The sequence below is a fragment of the Schistocerca piceifrons genome, chromosome 3 (genome assembly GCF_021461385.2).
Source record: "Schistocerca piceifrons isolate TAMUIC-IGC-003096 chromosome 3, iqSchPice1.1, whole genome shotgun sequence".
Classification (NCBI taxonomy): domain Eukaryota; kingdom Metazoa; phylum Arthropoda; class Insecta; order Orthoptera; family Acrididae; genus Schistocerca; species Schistocerca piceifrons.
This window is the reverse complement of record NC_060140.1, coordinates 519,974,859-519,995,489: the sequence shown is the minus strand read 5'-3', so window position 1 is coordinate 519,995,489 and position 20,631 is coordinate 519,974,859. Positions and strand designations below refer to the sequence as shown.

Sequence of the window (20,631 nt, the reverse complement as noted above, 5' to 3'; positions counted from 1 at the left end):
GTTTACAAAATCAAGATCAGTTAGGCATAAGTTTCTTGGTTGTGCTGTTTGGAACAAAGCAGCCTTAGGGCTGTCTCATCGCACCATGTAGCTGTCGGTCTTCGTCGGTGTTCTTAAAATTTACGAGAACTTCGCGTAAAAGCAATAATCGTTGACCTGTTTTTAAAATCACTTCACGACAGTGCTCTCGATTACTTGTTTTCTCAGTTAGTAGTATCATTCCAGCGGTGAATGTCCCTGAATAGTTTTTCGCCAACTACTGCAACATTTTTATTAGTTTTGTTACTAGTCTGCGTAAAAACATGCTAGAGATGCAGCTACAACACCCTGTGGCATCATAAAATCCGAACACAGCCCATTACTTTCGCTATGTGCGCGCCTCTCGTGACATCATAAATTTAATTTACGCTTATTCTTTGTTGTGCAGCGAAAGGAGTCCACCGAGAAATTTTTATAATTGGATGTGACTCAATGCATAATTTCAAGCAAGTGTACGTAAGCGGGAACTCCTGTGTTTGTGTCAGATTTTAAAACTTTTTATTATCTTTCTTTCAGGCGCTCCTCTGATTGTCACTGTGAATATGGTCATAAAAAGCATGGGCGAAGTGTCTGAGGCAGGAGAGGTAAGAATCATTCAATTTTAGTAACTGACTATTAGTTTGAGCGACCATCATTTTTTCGCTTGGAGTTTCACATAAATTTATGCTGTAGAAAAATGATGACTTTTTTTTTGTAATTCTTACTTTTCGACGCAACTATCTCTACAAACCATATACTTGCCTCAGCGATGTATTACTAATACGCAGAATTACTAAACTGGATGTGTGCATCTACATCCCTATTCCGCAAGCGACCTTGTGTGTCGCGTACAGTGGTACGACCCTTCTGGTCGTGAGAGAAGCGTAACGAATTTACGCTAAATGGAATGTTATACGTCACGTCGTTTCGATATCGAAATTGTTACTATACAGAGGATCACACTTAACTGTAATCCGAAGAGTTTACATGTATGCAGATTCTCTTATCTCTCTTGCGATAGAATAATGGGCACAAAATACCTTGTCTTCCTTTTTAGTTAATGAAGTTCAAAATTACAATTTTGCTTCTAAATAGGGTAGCTGATTCTGTTAATTCCTGACTCGCAAGGTGCAATAATCACTGAGACGCGAAATAGGCGATTAAGTTAAAACTGCTATTTCAAGTTAGTGCTCTCTAAGATCTCTTTTGGGATTATTAATTAGCGTGCTTTTGACTGACAGAAGATTTAACGCCTCTTTCCTTTCATTTTTTTATTTATTCATATGACTCAAATGCGTTAGGACGTTCAAACTGCACGGTTGGCAGCGGACCATGATGGGAATTAGCATGCACTGTATGGTTTGGCTTAGCGTTTGGATGGGTTCGTCAGTAAGCAAAATTGACGCATTTGGGAGACTGAGAATCTGCATTTTGCGATCGAGAAGTCTCTTCACCCTCAACGGGTGTCCAGTCACGGAATAATCGGTGCGATATTCCTTGATGGCATGGTACCTACCGAATGGTACGTGAAGGTTTTGGAAGATTATTTCATCCCCATTATCCAAAGTGACCCTGATTTCGACAAGATGTGGTTCATGCAAGATGGAGAGTGTTTGATGTCCTGGAGGAGCACTTTAGGGACCGCATTCTGATTCTGGGGTACCCAGAACCACTGGCATGAGCCTCGATTGGTCGCCATATTTTCCAGATCTTAATACATGCGACTCCTTTTTGTGGGGCTATATTAAAGAAAAGGTTTACAGCAATAACTCGAAAACCTTTGCTGAGCTGAAAAGATCCATTCACGAGGTAATCGAAAGCATCTATATTGTGATACTTCAGCGGATCATGTAGAATTTCGCTATTCGTCTGCGCCACATCATCGCCAATGATGGCAGGCGTATCGAATATGTCATAACAAAAACCCGAATATCTGTAGTGACGTTTACATGTTGAATAAAGTGTGTGAACGCTAGTAGTTTGTACCTAATTTACGTTTTTTTCATATATTTCAATAATTGTCACCTTGTATATAACATTAGTATATTTATATAACAAAAATACAGAAAGACAAAACTACATATAAAATTAACTAAATGTATCTAAGTTCCTGATCCATATAAGAGCTGTATCATTAGCTCTCATGACGTCGCTGCAACTCCCCTAACAGGAAAGCAAGGTGCATTCATCACTAAAGTGCTTGATTGTCTGGTTCCGGGCCCCACAGTCACAAACCGGAGACTCTGTAGCACTCCGTTTGTAAGGAGAGTCTGCTCATCGTTCATGCCCAGGGCGAGCTCTGTTCAGTTTGACCCATAGTCTTCTGTCGAGTTCTGTGCCAGCAGTATCATAATTATACTTTCGGTATCATCCACGCTCTTCAGAATTTTCAATAAGTTGACAGTTCTGATCCTACAGGTCTCTCACCCCGATATTACTAGCATCTAGCTGTTCTTCTTGCCGTAATAGTGGTTTTCTTGAACGGAGCGTACTTCGTCGTAGACTTGTTGTGTGTTCGTCTACGGGTAACTCCAGATTCTCCTGTAGCTTGCGATATTCCCTAAGCAAAGCCTCGTTTTTACGGATTGCGAGTGCAGAGATGTTGCTCAGCTGGGGAAACCAATAATACTACACGTGCTCCCCGGGTAATGCTAAATGAGCTAGAACGAATCGGCAGCCAGACCAAATATTGGATTTCCTGCCTACAAAAATGCAGACAAATCAAAATCTAAAAGCCTTAAAATGGACTTTTTCAGGACAAACTAATTAACAGACTCAGCCCTGCAGTCCGAGTATACCTCAACCGAGCTAAATGCGAATAGCTATCTTTCCTTTCAGAAATTATCAAATAATTTGTTGTAATTTCAGTTTGTCTTAATATTTCAATTACAGAGATGCAGCTGTAAAAATTTTTTACTGTTGCACTATAGCTTTAACTTCAATGAGTTAAGGTTTCTCATTAATTAAATATCACTCCTCGAGGAAAAAGATATTCAAATGTAAGTCCATTTGTAAGCACTGAATAAAACTGAAGACTTCAGAAATATTTATTGTGTATCAGTAATACACGTAAGTGAATAAAACATTCTCGGTTTTCCAGCCGCGTCAGTTCGAATAAAATCCTCGAGCTTTCTATGACCATCCCCGCCATCGTAGTCAGGAGTTCACTGACTACCGGAGCTGCTACGGTATCTCGGTTATATAGGCATGATGACACCATCAACAGCCAATCAGGTCGACCCAATGTGGCGCGCGCGCGTAAGTCGACCCGGGCAGCTAGCGGAACTATTGCCCGTGGCAGCACCGGTGACGTCAGGTGGCGCCAGGGGCAGGCGCCACGTTTGAAACTGCCGCTCTCGCGTCGCGCATCTGTCTTTGCTTTCTTTCGATGCTGCGGCAGTTAGTGAACTCCTGACGACGATGGCGGAGATGGCCATCGAAAGCTCGAGGATTTTATTCGAATTGACGCGGCTGGAAAACCGAGAACGTTTTGTTCATGTATGCTGTCGCGAACGACTCCGAGGACAAATACACGTTAAGTGCGACGTCAATGAATCGTTGTGTTAACTAACACAAGAGTATAATCAAGCGTAGCTAAAAATGTACGTGAATGGTTTCAAGAAAAACTGATACATCTCTTTCACGGAATAACATATATCGAAACCTTTTTACTATAGAAATAAACATCGGCGTCTTGTGGTACTTAGTAGCATCTTACCCCGTTGTATGACTGTCGGCTCGGCCACAAGCTGTTACGGCATGTGCTCGTCAGCGAAATACTGTCATATGAGCCCTCCGCTGTCGTCAAGGTTTCGTGTAGTACATGAAACAAACATAAAACATACATATTACGAAGCATTTGCACAATATACTTAATTTAGTGAAATAGGCCGGCCGGAGGGGCCGAGCGGTTCTAGGCGCTTCAGTTCGGAACCGCGCGACGCTACGGTGGCAGGTTCGAATATTGCCTCGGGCATGGATGTGTGTAATGTTCTTAGGTTAGTTAGGTTTAGGGGACTGATGACCTCCGCTGTTAAGTCCCATAGTGCTCAGAGCCATTTGAACCATTTTTAGTAAAATAGTTAATCTATTACTGAATCTGTACCATGTACTGTGGGACTGAAAATTCGTAGATAATCAGCTCCCAAGCTGGATCACCACATACGGAGGGTACTTCTGGTATCTTCCTCCCCTTTCCCGTTCCATTTAGAAATGGCACGAGAGAAGAAAATGTCGGGAAAAGCTCCGGTAACAAATATGATTTCTCTCATTTTCTCATGATTTCGCGGAGCGTCGTCCTGCTCTTCGCGGTGCCCACGCTCTCGAAATTTCAGCCCGTTTTGCAGCATCTGCCACTGGAGTTAAAAGAGCATTTCTGTAACGCTCTGGCGCCGACTAAACGATCCCTTAACGAAACCCGTCGCTCCTCGTGGTTCTCCGTCTCTTCTGTTGGTAAGTCCCAGACTGAACAGAGATATTCAAGATTCGGTCGAACGAGTGTTTTGAAAGCCACTGCTTTCGTGGATCAATTATATTTCCTTAACTTTCCCCAAATGAATCTCCCAGTGACAAATACTTTTCCAAAAGCTTGTTTTTAACAATGTCCGAAGAGACACATTGGTAACGATCTTGCAGCCGTACTAAATTTGTTCGCAACTGCATAATTTTTCTGACATTAGCTGAATGAGGTTTGAAGATGTTACCTACTGGTGACACTTGAAAATTTGTGCCAGACCGGAACTCACATTCTGATTTCCCACATGTCCCGAGCAATCGTTTTAGCCACTTCGTCTATCCGAGCGTGTATCCAGGACCGACCCAAACTTCCACGTTCATTGTATCTACGATCCCATCACGTATCACACGTACTTGAATTCCCGCTATGGGGACGTTTTCAGCGTTAATATTACGATCGATATTTTGCCGGTGGAGCGTTGTAATATTTATTTTTAACGATGTTTGAAGTGACAGACATTGGTGACTCATCTTGCAGCTGTACAAATTATCGTGTCACCTATAGGTATAATCTTCATACGTAATGCAGCAAATGTCAGAAACATTGTGCAGCTGCGAATATATATATATTACAGATCCAAGATCGTCACCAATTCCTGTGTCCTCAGACACTGCTTTACGATCATACACCACTGACTTTCCTGGCTTCAGGCGCCGAGCGCGACGTTCTCTGCGTGCGCCCTTGCCTTTTTTGCGTCCACCCATCATCCCGAAAACACTTGCAGTGAATTTGGCGGGCCGAGTGGGCTCGTGGGCTCGTTTCCTACTCCAGGGGGCGCCCATACTCTCACAGCGGACGTCTTCCGCACTGAAAGAGCCACCACTCGGTCGCAGCAGTCAGCTCCAGATTGCAGCGTTTTTTGCTTTATTCAAACTTCCAGATGACTGCAGACATTATCCTTTCCTTCAGAAACTGCGAGAAAATGACGACCCAAATATTCTTCGGGTGATTCTCAAACGTGCTGTCTTCAAGAAGTACGGACTTCCCAAGTACTGAAGTATAACAGTAATAAAACTAGTTTACTAGATGTCGAAGTGGCTGTCATTTTTTGAGTGACATAACACGCCCATACGAATATACAGGGTATGCGGAAGCAGCCTGAAAAGTATGTAAGGGCGTTGCAGGGGACGTTGTATTGAGAAACGAGTGTTGAGAAAAACGTTGCGCCGTTTGCGATTTAATTAGCATTGAAGTTGGCCAATCACGTCGTTGTGTGAGCAAATTGAGGCGGGCTGTGAGAGACAGTGTCGCTAGACCTTCTCCGTTTGGTTTTTTCAAACCGATCAGATGTAGATTTTGTGCGCCTAGCTTCAATTTATCACTTCTGAGGCACAATGTAACTGGTAATGAGCGTTTGGACAAGTGGTGAGTCAAGGACCCACAGACGTCTTTGCATTACCGCTTTTTAGAGCGTGCGAGTGCTTCAATTTGCACGCACAACGACTCGATTGTTTAATGTAAATGCTAATTAAATCGGTAACGGCACAATTGATAGAATTTTTTTCTTAACCGTTACTCATCAGCACAATCTGCCCTGCAACAGCCTTACATCCTTTTCAGGCTGTTTATAACTATCCTGTACAAACACCGACAGAAAAAAATAGCAGCAACAGGAAAGAGACGCGCAACATAAACTTAAGTTCGCAGACGTGCATTCGGGACGACGACGGTTCAATCCCGCGTCCGGCCGTCCTGATTTAGGTTTTACGTGATTTCAATAAATCGCTTCAGGCAAATGCCGGGATGGTTCCTTTCACTGGGCACGGCCGACTTCCTTCCCCATCCTTCCCTAATCCGACGAGACCGATGACCTCGCTGTCTGGTCTCTTCCCCCAAATCAATCCAATCCAATCGCAAACGTGTTCCTCCTACATCTGAAGGACGATGTCTATCCAAATTTCGCGCCACCAAGAAGGTGCAAGTGAGGTTTGCTTTAAATACACGCTGCAATGGTCGTGAGCGTTAGCTATTTTTGAGACTGGACGTGGTAAAGCCAAGAATACCTTTAAGGCGACAAAGAAGTCGTAATCAACATCTCCCTCAGTTTGAAGGATGTCGTGTAATACGACTACGGGAAGCTGGACGGTCCTTCAGCAATACTGCAGAAAGGCTTGGCAGGAATGTAGCCAGTGTACACGATTGCTGGCAGCGTTGGTCTCGAGAATCTACGGTCGCAAGAAGACCGGACTCCGGACGGCCATGTGGCACTACCGTGAGGGCAGACTATCGTGTTCGGCTTAGCTCTGGTACATCATGCTGCATCTTCAGCAGCAATTTGAGCAGCAATTGGCACCACATGACGCAACGAAGTGTTACAAACCTGTTACTTCAAGGACAGTTGCGAGCCAGACGTCCTGCAGAGTGTGTTTCTTTGACCCAAAACCCCGCCATCTGTGACTTCAGTGCCGTCAAGCGAGAGTTCATTGAAAGGCAGGGTGGAGGTTCGAGTATGATAAAAGAAAAAACAAATGAGTTAAATATATTTCAATAATCATCAGATTTTCACTATATATATATATATATATATTTTGTGTGTCGTACTAGAATGTCGTGTTCCCAGTTTGGCACAGCTTTGCCACAGGAAACACGAAAGCGGTAGAAGACGTCCGTCTTCTGGTCGGCTCCTGATCGTTGTCAGAAGGAGGCTAATTTTTGATTACGGAAAGACTTCTATTATTTGGAAAAGAACAACCCGGATTTCTTTACGTAATCAGTATGAAATCTATAATCGCCTGAGGGACCTTTAACAATGAACAATAAAAAAAATTGCATTTTCAAATGAAATCATTAATAAATGGGGCAGCTATGAGTTGTATAGAAGACAAGGACCGGCCTTCTGTCTACGACCAGGATGCCGCAGAATTCTCTGCTGTAGTAAAGGCTGTTTGATATTTACAAAAATAATATGACATGGAGGTAAAAAAATATAAAGGAAAAGAATAGAATAAGAAATCTGGTAAATACTAAATATATTCAAACAATTATCACAAGCAATTATGGCTTATTTATAAACAGTATAACTTACATAAGTACTTTTCTAACTGTATGGTGCGATCAGATTTCAGCCTGTCCTGTGCTGTCTCCTTGGTTCACGTTTTTGTCACAAATTACAATCATTACTTTTCTCCTTCCTTCAAGACAATTCTTGCACCGTTCAACACCTTCATAACAATAACTCATCGGTTTACAGTATCGAACATAAATTACTCGAATTTTATTAATTAATAATGTTGTCTGCACGCTGGCAAGATCGCTCACTTTTATGGCTTAAAGTCGACCTTCTTTACGCTTTCACATTACAAGCAGAAGTACGATAAAATCTGAAGATCTACAAAAGATTTTACTGTCATCTTTTATTTAGATCTAAGCGGAACGTTCAGTTCAGCTTCTGTTAAAATGTTTCTTTGACTGCATAATCGATGTATTAGCGTCCGCGCTAGATGCGCATCTTTACAATTACGTAAATTATATAAAACAAATGTCTTTCAAAGAATAGGTCTCATCTCCTAAGTTGATCATTTAATATACAAATAGATGAATGCCTTTCCAAGGGTACTCACAACTTTCATACTACGGAAATCCCAATAATATTACATCGCTTCTCGCGTGAGGAGTAATGATTCTGAAAGATCGTTAAGACTCACGCGCAGTCGTAATATTATTGGATTCACGTACTTAGTGAATGAAGTATTTAAGGATCTCTCCTTGTAGGGAGCAAAACAAACATAACATATGGCATATAGAAGTACATACATTTCATACTAAGTCGTCAAAGCTACTCACGGTTGCTTGATAGTTAACAAACTTGGTCGTGGCATGATGCCATCATAAGTGTTCTATGATTTAACATAGGTTCCTTCTTGCGTGTTCTCAAGAATCACTCTCATTCAATCAATAGAAACATTGAAATACTAACATAGATACAAGTACAAATCAAATATACATACACATACATAACTATTGACAAGAAGAAAAGAAATTCGATTACAGTAGTGGTGCATTTCCGCCTATTTTGAACAGAACATAAAACTTTTATCAGTCTTTCTCGTAGCGACGTCACTCTTCACTTTGTAGTTGGGAGTATTTCTCATGAACTGAGGTGATTTTCACAGGGAATTCTTTCATCACCTTCCACTTTTCACTGCACTATAACTGGGGATCACCTTTTCACATTCTGGTGGAAAACACTGGGAATTTCACTATGTGAAGGGGAAGTGATGTTTCTTGACTCGACGATCCATCGGGTCATGTCGGGAAACAGGAAAGTTGATGACTGGCTCAATGACGAATGAGTCAGTTTGGTGGCCGTCTTAATCTCATTCCAACTCATGTTTCAGCACATGAAAATACAGAAAAAAATCTGTATTAGGACTTGCTCATTAACTAGCATCTTAATCTAAGGGAATATGGAGTAAGAATTTAAAACAATAAAAATTACTACATAAACTATGTACATATACATTATATATTATTGATGGTTTGTGTCTAGGTTTTATATTCTTTCGTTAGCAAACATTAGCAAAACGCGTTTCGTCTTGTACAGGTCTTTCTTAAGCAGTGTATTTAGCAATGTATTTAGCAATATTGCCGTAACAATTTTCATAGTTAGGGAAAAATCATCATTAGTGTGCTTTTCATGTAAATATAGTAAAATCGTGCGTAGTTTATCAACGTTTTATTATTTTTATGTCCATTTTCATCTCAAATCTGGAGCACGCTGGCGCCCGTTATGGAGAGGAGTGCTTATTGTTGAGTGCGGGCCGGCGAGCAGTCATTGAATGTTGCCACAGTGCTTCACAGTCACGTGGTAACGAACTAGCGGCTTAACTGCATTGGCAGTCCGCGTCCTGCACGAGGCAGATAGTTCAGTGGCTACAAATCTTTTTTTTTTTTTGTTTTTTTTTTTTTTTTAATTGTGCATTTTGTTGAATCGTGGGTACTGGAGCAGCTCGTCAAGGCGACATGGCCAACCTGGACGGTAAATTGACTGCACCAGCGACGAAGAACAGTCGTCGATGAAAATGACTACTATCACCTACTGCAGAGAGTACAATAGCTTGTCTATCCTTTGACTGATAGTCATTGTATCGTCGTTGCAACGTGAGAATGGCGGCGCACACAGCCATCTAGAAAACCCACCCACCTCCCCAGGGGTCGGAACCCCTGCAACCCACAGTAGAAAAAGATGCTTCAGTAGCTGATTAGTGTTTTTAATTTTTAAAAAAAATCTCACGGGATAGATAAGGCTGTGTGCGCCGCCATTTTGGCGGGTGACCTTGAACGGGACTTAGCCGCAGCACGAGGCGGCTGGGGGACCGCGCTATAGTTCTAACTAAGCGCGGTCCGCTGGAAAAAAGAATTTCCAGTCCGCCATTGCGGTTTATCAGCGCTTCACTTTCTGCCGCGCCCATTCTTATCAGTAGTTCGCGTGGCACCCCCCGTCGGAGATTCGAGTCCTCCCTCGGGCATGGGTGTGTGTGTTGTCCTTAGCGTAAGTTAGGTTAAGTTATATTAACGAGTGAGTAAGCCTAGGGACCGATGACCTCAGCAGTTTGGTCCCATAGTCCTTACTACAAATTTCCAATATTGCTTTGACCTGCTCCACCTGCACCAGACCTGTCTCCAATCTAGCCCATATGGGTCACATCGGACGACAACTCTAGCGTCATCCACAAAAGGCGTTAACCGTCCCTGTATCGACCGGCAAAGTGCAACAAGCATGGGACTTGAAACCACAAAATTACATCCGTCACCTGTACAACACAATGCATGCGCATTTGCATGCTTGCATCCAGAATTCTGCCGGTTACACCGGTTATTAATATAACATCTGACACTTTCAATAGCTTATCCCGCGCTGACATTAACTTGTGACCTAGCGATCTCTTAAATATGTTAGCTACACAAATGTATTCCCGAAATTCCGTTACTCTGCATCAATTAGTTTTTCGTGTTGCGATTTTTTTCGTCAGTGTAGTATGTAACCACAAGGCTGCGGATACTCATAGCAGCCCGTCCTAAATTGCCAGCTATGTAACTAACTCCGTGTAGGATTAGCTGTTACAGTGCTTAATCATCGAAGAGGGTTTCGCTAAAGTTGCTGTTCAGTGAGGGTAATGTTGTTTTCATTTTTCATTAATGCTGTGGTACACAGCACAAGATATTTGTTTATGGCCGCTTTTGCTGCGCTTTGCCATTACTGAGATTGCAAACACACGCAGGGCACAACGTCAGTAGGGAGTGTCCACTGGAGTGGGCTGCGTGCATTTTCAGCCTCAGAACTGATTAAAAACGCCAAAGAAGGGACATCCACAGCTGTTGATTACAGTCCACATGTGCACCACAGGCTTATATGGTGAATAGTTCCTGTTGGATTTTTTGGACAAATAGATGTGACTCTATGCTGACTCGCATGTTTGTTCAAATGGTTTTGTTTGAGATAAGGTCGGAGTAATTTCCAGCCTGTTTCTAGAATTCTTGAGTCTAGAGACATACCATCACTTTCGGAAAAATAGCATTTAACTAAGATAGCACGGGCTGGTAAGTGGGGGAACTATTCCACAAACATCTTAACAGCTCATGCAACCAAGTTGCTAACAAGTATAATGTACCGAGGAGTGGAAACAAAAATTGATTGTCAGTTAGATAATAATAAGTTTGGCTTTAAGAATGCTAAGGAGGCCAGAGAGGTAGTTCCGCCGTAGTAGTTGATAATTGAAGCAAGACAAGTGTATTGGACTGTCGACCTAGAAAACGTAAAATGGTGTGAGATGTTCGAAATTTTGAGAAAAAATTGCTGTAAGCTGTAGTGGAAGCCAAAATTCTTGGTGGAAGGATGTCGGTGATAATATTCATTGACATTGCTATCCGAATTGCAGGATATACTGAATGGAACGAACCATCTACTGGGTATAAAATATGGACTCAGAATAAACTGAATGCAGACGAAACTTATGAGGTATAGGGGAAATGAGATTAGCGAGAAATCTACAATAAAATTGGGGACCAGGAAACAGACGAAATTAAGGAATTCTTCCACTTTGTAAGAAGGTTACTCATAAGGAACGAAGTAAGGACATAAAAAGCAGACTAGCACACGCAAATACAGCACTGATGACGAAAATAACCCTCCTTGTACGAAATATAGGACCTAGTTTGAAGAAGAAATTTATGGGAATGTATGAATACTACGTTATATGAAAGTGACTCGCGGACTGTGGGGAAATCGGAAAATACGAGAATGGAAGGGTTTGAGACGTGGAAATTGGAAATCAGGTGTGCCGATAAAATAATAAATGAGGTTGACCACAGGATCGTCGAGGAAGGAAATAAGTGGAAAGCACACACCAAAAAAAGGGACTGGATGATAGAACATGTGTTAAAATATCACGAAATGACTTCCATGTTCTGCATTAGGACTATTAAAACGCGCATTTCCTCTCTTGTCCATATGCTAGTGATGCTGTCCATATACAGGGTGTTACGAAAAGGTACGGCCAAACTTTCAGGAAACATTCCTCACACACAAATAAAGAAAAGATGTTATGTGGACATGTGTCCGGAAACGCTTAATTTCCATGTTAGAGCTCATTTTAGTTTCGTCAGTATGTACTGCACTTCCTCGACTCACCACCAGTTGGCCCAATTGAAGGAAGGTAATGTTGACTTCGGTGCTTGTGTTCACATGCGACTCATTGCTCTACAGTACTAGCATCAAGCACATCAGTACGTAGCATCAACAGGTTAGTGTTCATCACGATCGTGGTTTTGCAGTCAGTGCAATGTTTACAAATGCGGAGTTGGCAGATACCCATTTCATGTATAGATTAGCACGGCGCAATAGCCGTGGCACGGTACGTTTGTATCGAGACAATTTCCAGAACGAAGGTGTGCCGACAGGAAGACGTTCGAAGCAATTGATCGGCGTCTTAGGGAGCACGGAACATTCTAGCCTATGACTCGCGGCTGGGGAAGACCTAGAACGACGAGGACACCTGCAATGGACGAGGCAATTCTTCGTGCAGTTGACGATAACCCTTATGTCAGTGTCAGAGAAGTTGCTGCTGTACAAGGTAACGTTGACCACGCCACTGTATGTAGAGTGCTACGGGAGGACCAGTTGTTTCCGTACCATGTACAGCGTGTGCAGGCACTATCAGCAGTTGATTAGCCTCCACGGGTACACTTCTGCGAATGGTTCATCCAACAATATGTCAATCCTCATTTCAGTGCAAATGTTCTCTTTACGGATGAGGCTTCATTCCAACGTGATCAAATTCTAAATTTTCACAATCAACATGTGTGGGCTGACGAGAATCCGCACGCAATTGTGCAATCACGTTATCAACACAGATTTTCTGTGAACGTTTGGGCAGGCATTGTTGGTGATGTCTTGATTGGGCCCCATGTTCTTCCACCTACGCTCAATGGAGCACGTTACCATGATTTCATACGGGATACTCTACCTGTGCTGCTAGAACATGTGCCTTTTCAAGTACGACACAACATGTGGTTCTTGCACGATGGAGCTCCTGCACATTTCAGTCGAAGTGTTCGTACGATTCTCAACAACAGATTCGGTGACCGCTGGATTGGTACAGGCGGACCAATTCCATGGCCTCCACGCTCTCCTGACCTCAACCTTCTTGACTTTCATTTATGGGGGCAACCCCGGTACCAAATGTAGAGACTCTTCGTGCTCGTATTGTGGACGGCTGTGATACAATACGCCATTCTCCAGGGCTGCATCAGCGCATCAGGGATTCCATGCGACGGAGGGTGGATGCATGTATCCTCGCTAACGGAGGACATTTTGAACATTTCCTGTAACAAAGTGTTTGAAGTCACGCTGGTACGTTCTGTTGCTGTGTGTTTCCATTCCATGATTAATGTGATTTGAAGAGAAGAAATAAAATGAGCTCCAACATGGAAAGTAAGCGTTTCCGGACACATGTCCACATAAGATATTTTCTTTCTTTGTGTGTAAGGAATGTTTCCTGAAAGTTTGGCCGTACCTTTCCGTAACACCCTGTATAAATAAACAAAAACTTCAGTATCCATGAACAAGTTATAAGGTGGTGGTGGTGGTGGTTAGTGTTTAACGTCCCGTCGACAACGAGGTCATTAGAGACGGAGCGCAAGCTCAGGTTAGGGAAGGATTGGGAAGGAAATCGGCCGTGCCCTTTCAAACCTAAATCAGGATGGCCGGAGACGGGATTGAACCGTCGTCCTCCCGAATGCGAGTCCAGTGTGCTAACCACTGCGCCACCTCGCTCGGTAAGTCATAAGGAAAAAAGAAAAGTGCCGTGTCCAGTCAGTAAGGACTTCGGGTTTTGAAAGTTCCATTACAAAGAGTGGGATAAAAATTTACTATAGTATTCCACATAAGATAAAAATTATTTCATCATTCTTATTTCACAGTACAACTCTAAGGTCATTTTATTACAACAAATCGTACAATTAACGACGGGTTTTCGAGAGATCCTCAGTTTGCTGGTGCTTAGAAAAGGCAAATATGCACATACAGGATGTCCCACATAAAATTGGTACGCCTGACGCCCGAGATTTAAGTAACAATGACCTAACCAAGAAAGAGTAAATAACAAGAATGTTAAAACATGTAGTTACCTGTTTATAAGGTATGCTGGAAGTGGTGGCTTGCGCATCCATGCCACTTCACAAACAATTCGTCTAGAGAGGATTAACCGGCGCCTGAGGCGTACCGTTTTTATGTGGGACGCTCTGTATAAGGAATCCCAACAAGTACGGACCTCGACTGTAAGCCCATAAGTAGTTTCCCAACTCTGTACTATAGAGAGATGGTGCCATGTGCCGTAGGCGGTGTTCCTTCATTTCAATGGTCTACGTTAAAACGCACGTTCAGAATATCTGACATATAGCATGTCCGAAAAAACTCCCCGACGTGCTTTTTCCACGTTATGACGCGAAGAACTGGGCACGGTAAACGTTGACGTTCGAATGCACGGTCCGTTAAAAATGGTTCAAATGGCTCTGAGCACTATACGACTTAACTTCTGAGGTCATCAGTCGTCTAGAACTTAGAAGTAACCTAACGACATCACACACATCCATGCCCGAGGCAGGATTCAAACCTGCGACCGTAGCGGTCGCTCGGTTCCAGACTGTAGCGCCTAGAACCGCACGGCCACTCCGGCCGGTGCACGGTCCGTGTGCTGACGGCTTAAGCCCCACACGCGTGAGTCCCGCGTGACTACGGGAGCCGCGCAAGCGGCTGTGCCAGTAGGTTGCGTTCACAGTGGCACCAACCACGGTCGTCAGACACCCTCGCCAGAGATCGCCCGATAACATCAACCGATAGCGTGTTCATAGTGCGTCCGATCTCCTCCGTCAGTTTTTGGCAGGGCCAAGGAGGTTAGGTTAGAATCTATTCTATATATGAAGTAGGTTAGGTTTATACCTTTTAGAGTGGGGTGGATACCACGACGGCTCTGTGCTTGGATACGAGTGCTGTATAGCTGCTTTTGCTATTAAAGAAACGCCGTATGCATATGAATGAGCTTTCCTGTCTCGTAAAGAACGTGGCGAGTACTTTACACTCTGTCCTCCCTCACATATCGGAATAGCCAAACAAATTTTTCAAATATATGAGATGACAGGAGAAACATTCTGCTACGTATTCGAGATAATTTGGTGACCTTGAAGAGCAAGTCTTAAACAATTTTTCGCTGTATTTATTTAAATGTCGTTTAGTACATGGGGGACAGAGAAGCATGAAGTGTAGCATAAGATACTCCGAAAACCTAAAGCACTTGAAAGTGGAAACACATATCGTACACCACTTTTGCAAACATCTTCAGATTAACAGAATCACTACCCTAGCGGCAAGTATGCAATAATAATAATTTGTAGACAACCAATGACAACGTACCACAAAAAATATCCATTACAGTAGCTATAAGCACATAAGATACGCCACTATTTTCACTTGAACAAATTAATTTTTGAGGTTATAATCTGTGCCTAAAAATTCCAATAAAGATTTTAACTATTTGAGGTTTCGAATAAAACTGTGATTTCTAACAATATTCCGATTATGATATTTTCATCCTCAATTTCTAACTGTATCCCGATTATGATATTTTCGTCCACAAACTTACTCTTTTGTGAAGTAAACTTATCAGTTTCTCACGCTCCTTATTTCGTGTGCGAGATCGTCGGTCGATTTGACCGAAAAAAAAAACCGGTTTGAAATTCACTGATTGTCGTCCGAAGTCTGTACGTTCGGGGATAAGATCGACTATAGTGTGACCGCGAACGTAGTGGCGTGTTGATTTGAAAACATCGGCCTAACCGACCGACGTCGGTTGTCAGCGGAATCCACCAGTATCGGAGCTACTGTCACCGTAGCCTTAGGCGATATAGTGTCGGTCATCTTCAGCAACTTCCGCCAAGCTGCGTGACGTTTATTCACCCTATCTCTCGCACATCGCAATAGAGGGAACACCACGCTACCTGGCACGCGTCTGCAGTACTCCTTTGACTGTGACCGGCAAGTAGAGTGTAGCAGCTGCGGAGTAGGCCTCAGCCGACAGATGAGTCCCGTGCCGTGCACGCTAGGGCAGGCTTTGAGCGATGTTTACGGGGCGCTCGTCTGCTGTAAACACGGCCGCTAATCGCCGCCAGCTGTGCGACGTGGCGACGCACGTCGCGGCGCGCCAGCCGGCCCGCTGCCAGCAGGGCTCAGGGCTCGCTTCTCTTGTTTCTGTTGGCACTCGGCGGGCCCAGAGGCGCCGCGCGACTCGCATTGTTGTTCCTCGGTGTACCTGACACCTGCGGCTCGGCCCGCCAGCGATGTCCGACTAGCGCCACCCGGGAAGAAACGACCAATTGGGCTTTAATAAATTATAAGAAATTAGATGGCGATCAGTTTGTCTCCAGGAACGGTAAAGGCACCAGAGAGACAGTTCTGACATTGAAGCTGATAAGGGAAGAAAGACAAAAGAAAAATCGAGACACGTTCGTAGGATTTTTCGACCTGGAAAAAGCATTCGACAGTGTGAAATGGTGCAAGCTGTTCGAAATTCTGAGAGAAATAGGGAAAGCTACAGGGAAAGACGGGTAATATACAATATGTACAAGAACCAAGAGGGAACAAGGACGAGCCGGCCGCTGTGGCCGAGGGGTTCTAGGCGCTTCAGTCCGAAACCGCGTGACCGCTACGGTCGCAGGTTCGAATCCTGCTTGGGGCATGGATGTGTGTGATGTCCTTAGGTTTAAGTAGTTCTAAGTTCTAGAGGACTGATGACCTCAGATGTTAAGTCCCATACTGCTCAGAGCCACTTGAACCATTTTTGAACCAAGGACGAAATGCTTGGATTAAAGAGGGTGTAAGACAGGAATGTGGTCTTTCGCCCCCAATGTTCAATCTGTACATGGGAGAAGCAATGACGGGAATAAAAGAAAGCTTCAAAAGTGGCATAAAATTGAAAGTGAAAGGATATCAACGATGTATTCACGGATGACAATACTATCCTAAGTGAAACTGAAGAAGAATTGTAGCATTTGCTGCATGCAATGAACAGTTTAATGAGTACACAATGTGGAGTGAGAGTAGATCGAAGAAAAACGAAAGTAATGATAAGTAGCAGAAATGACAACAGCGGCCGGCCGAAGTGGCCGTGCGGTTAAAGGCGCTGCAGTCTGGAACCGCAAGACCGCTACGGTCGCAGGTTCGAATCCTGCCTCGGGCATGGTTGTTTGTGATGTCCTTAGGTTAGTTAGGTTTAACTAGTTCTAAGTTCTAGGGGACTAATGACCTCAGCAGTTGAGTCCCATAGTGCTCAGAGCCATTTGAACCATTTTGACAACAGCGAGAAACTTAACAGCAGCACTGGGGATCACGAAGTAGAAGTCAAGGAATTCTGCGATTTAGGTAGAAATGAGTACAGCGAGAAACTTAACATCGGCATCGGTGAACACAAACTAGATGGAGTAAGGAATTCTGCGACCTAGGCGGCAAAATAACCCATGATGGACGGAGACGGAGAAAAGAGGACATAAAAAGCAGACTAGCACTGGAAAAAAGGGCATTGATGGCCAAGCGAAGTCTATGAAACATAGGTCTTAATTTGAGGAACAAATTTCACAGAATTCATGTTTGGAGCATACCATTGTACGCTAATGAAAGACGGACTGTGGGAAAACCGGAAAAGAAGAGAATTGAAGCATCTGAATTGCGGTGCTACAGAAGAATGTTGAAAATTAGGTGGACTGCTAAGGTAAGGAATGACGAGGTTATCCGGAGAATCAGTGAGGAAAGGAATATGTGGAAAACACTGGCAAGGAAAAGGAAAAGGAAAAGGAAAAGGCTGGTAGGACTTCTATTAAGTGAATAACTTGTATGGTACTAGAGGGAGCTGTAGAGGTTAAAAACTGTAGAGGAAGACAGAGGCTGGAATACACCTAGCAAATAATTTAGGACGCAGGTTGCAAGTGCTACTCCGAGATGAAGAGGTCGGCACAAGAGACGCCGCATCAAACATGGCAGAAACTGATGATGAAAAAAGAGAGAGAAATACGTTCTTACTAATAAAAAACACATCGCTAAACTGAATCATACCTCTTTAGTTAAATATCTACATTATTTAAACATACCTCATGTCTCTCCACAAGACTTCATAGTATGATTAAACTCCAGCTACTTGAGAGTGATCCCATGAAACTATGTGGGAATATTTGTAAGGACACGCTGAAGAGAAAAAACGAATGAACTATTGAGAGGAAACGCCTTTAATTTCCATATGAGAGGGTTCAATTCTGCTGATCTTGATGGGTACGTAGTTTGGAACGATCGGCCTATGACTCGGTCTTCTCCACCTAAGTTATAGAGTAACCGACCGACCTCACGACAAGTGTGAGGTGTAACTCCATTGTGCATCAAAACGTCTGAGCCCAAAGCGCCTTTATTCCTTAGAGTAGGAATCACAGACTGGCGAAGCAGATAGCAGGAACGCGTGCCGCTCAAGCTGTATGTCCTTGCTCCTTCGGGTCCGAGTTCCCCAAAAAAAAATGGACCGACTGTGCCGATGAGCCACATCACAAACCTACACGTTCACTGTGAAGAGAACCACCATGGAAATTCGTTGGCGCTGACTATCCCGAAATGCGACAGTTGCGAGTATAACCTTCCTCAGTGAACGTAAAGTGTGCTTCATCACTCCACAGAATATTCCAAGACAACGTGTTATCAACTTCAGCTATAACAAGGAAAGTCAGAGCAATGTCTACTCGAATGACTGCGTCACGTGGCAAAAGTTGGAGTTTAATGTGAAGTTTGTACGGATATCATTTTACAGTTGTTCGCATCACTGTTCAATCTCTGAACCATAGTATGTTCAGCTGTCGTGACACTTCGTGTACTGACTGAAGATAGCACTTGTGTCCAGCATTCTGAGCAATAGAGACAGTAACTTATTTAACAATTTGTGGTGTAATTTTCCGTCGGCCTTGTCAGTGTTTGTAGAGAAGAGTTCTAGAACAGAGCTCGTGTAGTACCTGTAACATCGTCTCGATGATAGCTTCCACAGTGGCGGCGGTAGCTGAGAGATGGACGTTGTGTTGCAGCACTACACGATGGACTGCTACTTCCGCCAGGTGTGGCGCGATCGCCGGCTAACGTTCACACTACCTGGCCTGGAGGAGTTCTCGCTGCCCTGGCTGTTCCTGGACCGCGTCTGGAAGCCCGACACCTTCTTCATGAACGGCAAACGCTCGCACCTGCACCGAATCACCGTCCCCAACAAGTTCTTGCGCCTGCGCGAGGACGGCGTCCTCACCTATTCCATGAGGTTCGTACAGCACAAGGCTTCAAATAGTATTTGTAGATCATTTTGCTAACATACACTGGAACCATATAGTGTTAACGTAAAATCTACGCTACTGGCAATTAACACTTCCACACCACATAACAAACGTCAAATTACCCTGCTTGGACATGTAAGTGGTTAACATTGCGGAGGGCCTGTGCAAAACAGGTAGCAGTAATGGACTCTACATTCTGTACGTAAAGAAATGTTACGTAGCGGATTATTCATTCAGAAACTGTAGGTGAATGTTGGTTGTTTCTGAGAAAATTGTTCTATATGTCATGTAACAAGGAGCAACGGCCACCTGTAAGTGATGGAATTTGTCGCTTGCAGTTCAACATAAGGTTCTGTATATCGCTGCTTACCATTCTGCGATTTTTTAGTTCGGGTTGCTCGGGACTCCATGTCTGTCATACGAATACACACAAATCACAAAAATGTTTTGCATCACGCCGGTTCCCAGAACTCCTGAAGATAGACTTGACTGTGGATATTGTATCACAGACACAGTCTCTTTGACTGTTCAGAGATGTCACTAAACCCATCCAAAGATGTAAACAACCATGCATGAGCTGCGCCTATTAGACGGAGGGGGTCCGACAGCCGATCAGTTCCAGTCATTCCACCAGGAAGGAGATACACGGCTCGTGTTGTCTGTAGTTCAATCGTGCCTAGACGGTCAGTACCTCGGTTCGATCGCGTCCGCATTGTTACTTTGTGCCAGGAAGGGCTCTCAACAAGGGAAGTGTCCAGGCGTCTCGGAGTGAACCAAAGCGATGCTGTTCGGACATGGAGGAGATACAGAGAGACAGGAAGTGTCGATGACATGTCCCGCTCTGGACGCCCAGGGGCTACTACTGCAGTGGATGACCACTACATACGGATTATGGCTCGGAGGAACCCTGACAGAAACGCCATTATATTGAATAATGCTTTTCGTGCAGCCACAGGACGTCGTGTTACGATTCAAACTGACTGCGTGGTGCGCAACTTCACTCCCGACGTCCATGGCGAGGTCCATCTTTGCAACCACGACACTACGCAGCGCAGTACAGATGGGCCCAACAACATGCCGAATGGACCGCTCAGGATTCGCATCATGTTCTCTTCACCGATGAATGTCGCATATGTCTTCAACCAGACAATCGTCGGAGACGTGTTTGGAGACAACCCGGTCAGGCTCAACACCTAAGACACACTGTCCAACGAGTGCAACAAGGTGGAAGTCTCCTGCTGTTTTGGGGTGGCATT

General features: G+C 43.9%; 1 protein-coding gene across 2 annotated transcripts in view; it reads left to right on the top strand.

The window, feature by feature from the left end:
• Positions 1-20,631, top strand: part of LOC124788138 — a 181,993-nt gene that overhangs the window by 55,030 nt on the left and 106,332 nt on the right. The window contains exons 2-3 of one of the 2 annotated variants that reach the window (XM_047255280.1): positions 556-623; positions 19,139-19,362. In XM_047255280.1, coding sequence (XP_047111236.1) covers positions 556-623; positions 19,139-19,362 — 292 coding nt within the window. The remainder of the gene's footprint in view (positions 1-555; positions 624-19,138; positions 19,363-20,631) is intronic. The other variant, XM_047255281.1, reaches the window with a different exon arrangement.